The following is a 4,149-nucleotide window of genomic DNA, read 5'->3' on the forward strand; positions in this document are numbered from 1 at the left end:
AAATATATTGAACATCTGACAGGCCCTGACCATTTTCCTATATTTTCCCATCAGATGTAATTATTCTGCATTACATACATTTATCAAAACATCATTCTGTTCCCCATAAATGAATACAATTATGATTTGTCACATAAGATGATATTCATAAAAAGTGAAGGAGATACAGCCTCTCTCAGACCACACACTGGTAAAGGATCAAGGCGTCCCTCAGAAAACACGAATGAGCTGAGGACAGCTGCCAGCACAGCTTCTATTCAACACCTTCAATGTGACAAGTGGAAGTAAACAAGCAGCAACCAGAAGGAAACATCAACACAGCCCTTTTCTCCAGGTGTGACACGAGGAGGTCTGGGTTCAGGTCTCACACATAAGAAGCTTGGACGTCATCGCTCCCATCCAGACAACAATAAAACCATGTAACAAAATGAAAATTGGTAACAATTCTTATATCTGTAAAGAAGTGAAGTCACAGCATGAACTGCTGTCCCTGAAATTGAAGATGCAGCCAGGAAGACACAGAGGGTCATAACCTGTCAGATTAGAAACTCATGAGCAGAAACCTCCGTGGGATCCAGGACTGGGGGAGAAAAACCAGAGCTGCAGCTGAAGAATTGCTGAAGACTCAGAGCTGGGAAGTCTGAGAATTGGGTGCAGCCCAGTGCAATGGTCTCAGGGATCCCCAAAACTTTAAACTCTACCTCAGGGGCCAACCGTGTTCTCCAGGAAAATATTAGAGAAGAATCCTGATGTTCAGAGCAGAGAAAGGGAGGAAGGAGCCATTCTGAAGTACAGCAGAGCATGACCTTCTCTATAAGACGCCTTGACCTTAGGAGAAGCGAGTTTAGCTGATCCTAATGGATTGCAGATTCATCAGAGCATCATTGACCTGAGAGAAGAGAAAAAATGAATCCCCTCCCCCTCCTGCAAGAGACTTGCCGTGTCCCCTAAAGGTGGGTAAAGGGAGCAGCACTTGGGAAGGTCCCACCCAGGACACGGCTCACTAAAGGACAGAACTCATCCTAGGACTGTGCACTGCTTCCCTACCCCACACCTTACCCACATCCACAGGGCTTCTGTATCATGACAGAGAGAAATTAAACATAACATGCACCTTAGACACAATTTAGGAAGACTCTATAAAAACCTAATCTATAGAGGAGACAAAAGCAAGGACATCAGGGGATATTTTATGCAGTCTGTTGTTTGTCTTGTCATCCTGTCAGGCTCTTGTCCTGAGAGACCCAGCCCAAAATTCAGCCGAGCAGGGCTCTGCTGGGTTTATATCTGTGCGCTTGTCACCCTGAATCCTCCACATGGAAACAGAAGAGCTGTGTGTGGCCCTCAGGTAGCTGCTGTTCCATCCAGGACACTGAGGAATGGACAGAGAGTGGGACAAATTCTGAACATCAATGTCCATAAAGTAGATGGGGATCCAGATGGTAAAATGCCTCATTGAGGATAGATACACCATGTACAGAGGTCGTGTAGGATGATAATAACCACGTGGGTGCAGGTGCACTTTATGTAGGGAAAGATGCTGAATTAGGGACTGTGTGCTCCTGGACTGATCTAAGGTTTTGGAAAAAATAGTACTAGATCTTAAGGATTTGTGTGTCAGAAAAGAGAACAGGTCATAAAAAATCCTGAGAAAGAAAAGGCCCCAGTGAAAAGAACCTTCTCATCTGCACATGAGGAAAGTTGCTTCACTCTGTGTGGACTGCAGTGAGAATGTGAGAAATTAGAGTCACAAAGAATAAAGCAGGAATTGACCCTGAGGGACATCTGAGAGTCAGCAGAGCAGAGGAAACCTCAGATCCCAGGGGGAACGCCCATCCCCTCTCTGCACCTGCTCCATGGGGCACAGGAGCTGGGTGGGCCTTGAGCGCTCCCTGCAGCCCAGACCCCTCCTGTATCCTGCAGGGAGGTTTGTGTCTGGGCTCACGCTGACTTCCTGTCACTGTGTCTCTCGCACAGTAATACACGCCTGTGTCCTCGTCGGTCACAGAGCTCAGCTGCAGGGAGAACTGGTTCTTGGATGTGTCTCTGGTGATGGAGGTGCGGCTCTTGAGGGACGGGTTATAAGCTGTGCTTCCACTATAACCAATGTATCCCATCCACTCCAGCCCCTTCCTTGAAGGCTGGCGGATCCAGTTCCAACCAGAACCACTGGTTGTGATGGAGTCACCAGAGACTGTGCAGGTGAGGGAGAGGGTCTGCGAGGGCTTCACCAGTCCTGGGCCCGACTCCTGCAGCTGTACCTTGGACAGGACACCTGGAGACAAGGAGAATCAATCAATGTCAGTCACATGCAGGCACAATCATATCATAGAGCCATGTGTGACATCTGAGATACTCACCTTGGGACGCTGTCGCCAGGCAAAGGAGAAGACCCCACAGTCTCATCTTCTGTTAGATCTCAACTCTGCCTTCCCCGGAGACCTGAGCCCTGTCTGAGGACAGACCTGTGAGCTTCCACCACCCATGAGTCTACATTTACCCTGGAGCCTGAAGGACAATTTGCATGTGGGGGAGCTCTGTCCTTATAAGTGCTGAGGAACTGAGGTGGGAACTATTGTATTTTTTGAAGTGCTTATATGTTGTTTTTTTTTTGTAATTATTTGACATGTATTTATGGTATGGGAGGGAACTTGGTGAGCTACATGGCATAATGTGGCCCCAGCTTTCTGAGCGCAGATCTGCCTTCCTTCAACCCCTGTGTTCTGTGCAACTCTCCCACATAAACTCAGGCTCTGGGTCTTGCTTCTGCAGTTCTGATCCCAGCACAAACCTCATTTCTTTCCGTGGACCCTCTCCTGGGCTGTGGTTCTCATCACACCTGAGAGCTTGTTACTTGTCATATTGTTGTTGTTCCATGAGTTCCAGGCCTGTCTTGTGTTTTCTATCCTCCATACAAGACACAGCACATCAGAACCACAGAGACTGTGCAGAAGGTGGTGCCCTGAGCATTACTGAGGAAACTGACCCTCAATGTCTGGGAAAGAGCAAAATCTCAAATGCCTCCATTCCATGCTCATTCCTGTCCACCTGATACGTACACATGTTCAACTTAAATTCACTTCTCACCCACAGTGTATGGATGTGAATCCTTCATTTAATCCACCCATCTCATCAGACACCAAGAAATAACATCAATTACAATGGTTGCTGTGAAAGCACTTAATACCATCCCTATTACTAAACTTTTAAAAGCACACTTTCCCTTGATGTCCCCCAGTCTGTGGGCATGAGAGCCAGTCCATGTCTGTGGCATCACTCTCTGGATGACTGCCCACCACAGAGAGAGAGGCCAGGGGCCGGGCTGGATGCTGTGATTTGTCTGTCCCTGTCAGCTCCATGTCAGCCCCAAGGACAGCTGCATGTCAAGGAGGGACAGACCTTCAAGAGTCCTGAATGAATGACAAGACGGGAGCTGCTGATGGGCCATTTGGGGACGAGACTTCAGCTCACATTTACTTATATATTGTGTTGGAGTTTTATCAAAATGTTAAAAGACCTGTTGAAATGTGATGAAAAACAAACATTCTGAAGTGATAAAGCAAGTATTAGAACCAGAATAAGACATGACACAGATTCTGGAGTTATTAGAGAGGAGAGTTCAAATAACCCTGTGCATGTGCATCTATGTTTCAGTTTTTCTCAAACCCTCAGCTGACTCTCCAGCGTCCTAGTGGCCCAGCTCTGTGTGTCCAGGAGAACTTGTCAGGAAGCTCCGCCTCATGGAGAAGCAGCCCCAGTATCTCAGTGGAGTAAGGGACAAGGACAAAGATCCGCATTTTTCTCATTTCTATTCTAACGTGCTCAGGAGGGAAGTTGTGGTGAGAAATGGTGTCCGATTCATAAAGTCACTGAAGAACCCAGACTCCCACTGATTTCAGAACCAGAATCTACAACTTGTGGACAGACATTTAACAGAAAACAGAAGGTGAGGGATGGTGAATTTCAGGTGGAAAGTTTTTTAACTGTTTGAAAGACACTAAACATGAAGTCTCCCTAGTAACACAATTCAAGTGCTTGACACAGGATGTTAACCGCGAATGCAGTGTTGTAGAGCAGATCTCTGGACCTTGTTCATCCTGCATAACTGGAACTTTCCTCCTGGAGAACGTTAAGTTAATTAGCCAGACT

The 4,149-nt window shown here is 46.9% G+C and overlaps 1 gene segment (V, D, J or C); it reads right to left on the bottom strand.

Moving 5' to 3' along the window:
• Nucleotides 1-1,706: 1,706 nt before the first annotated feature.
• Nucleotides 1,707-2,406, bottom strand: LOC134372884 (Ig heavy chain V region 1B43-like). The segment is given in 3 exon segments: nt 1,707-1,720; nt 1,946-2,275; nt 2,361-2,406. Coding segments are annotated over 3 exon segments (390 nt in total).
• Between the last annotated feature and the right edge of the window lie 1,743 nt (nt 2,407-4,149).

Source organism: Cynocephalus volans, chromosome 3 (genome assembly GCF_027409185.1).
Source record: "Cynocephalus volans isolate mCynVol1 chromosome 3, mCynVol1.pri, whole genome shotgun sequence".
In the NCBI taxonomy this organism is placed as follows: Eukaryota; Metazoa; Chordata; class Mammalia; order Dermoptera; family Cynocephalidae; genus Cynocephalus; species Cynocephalus volans.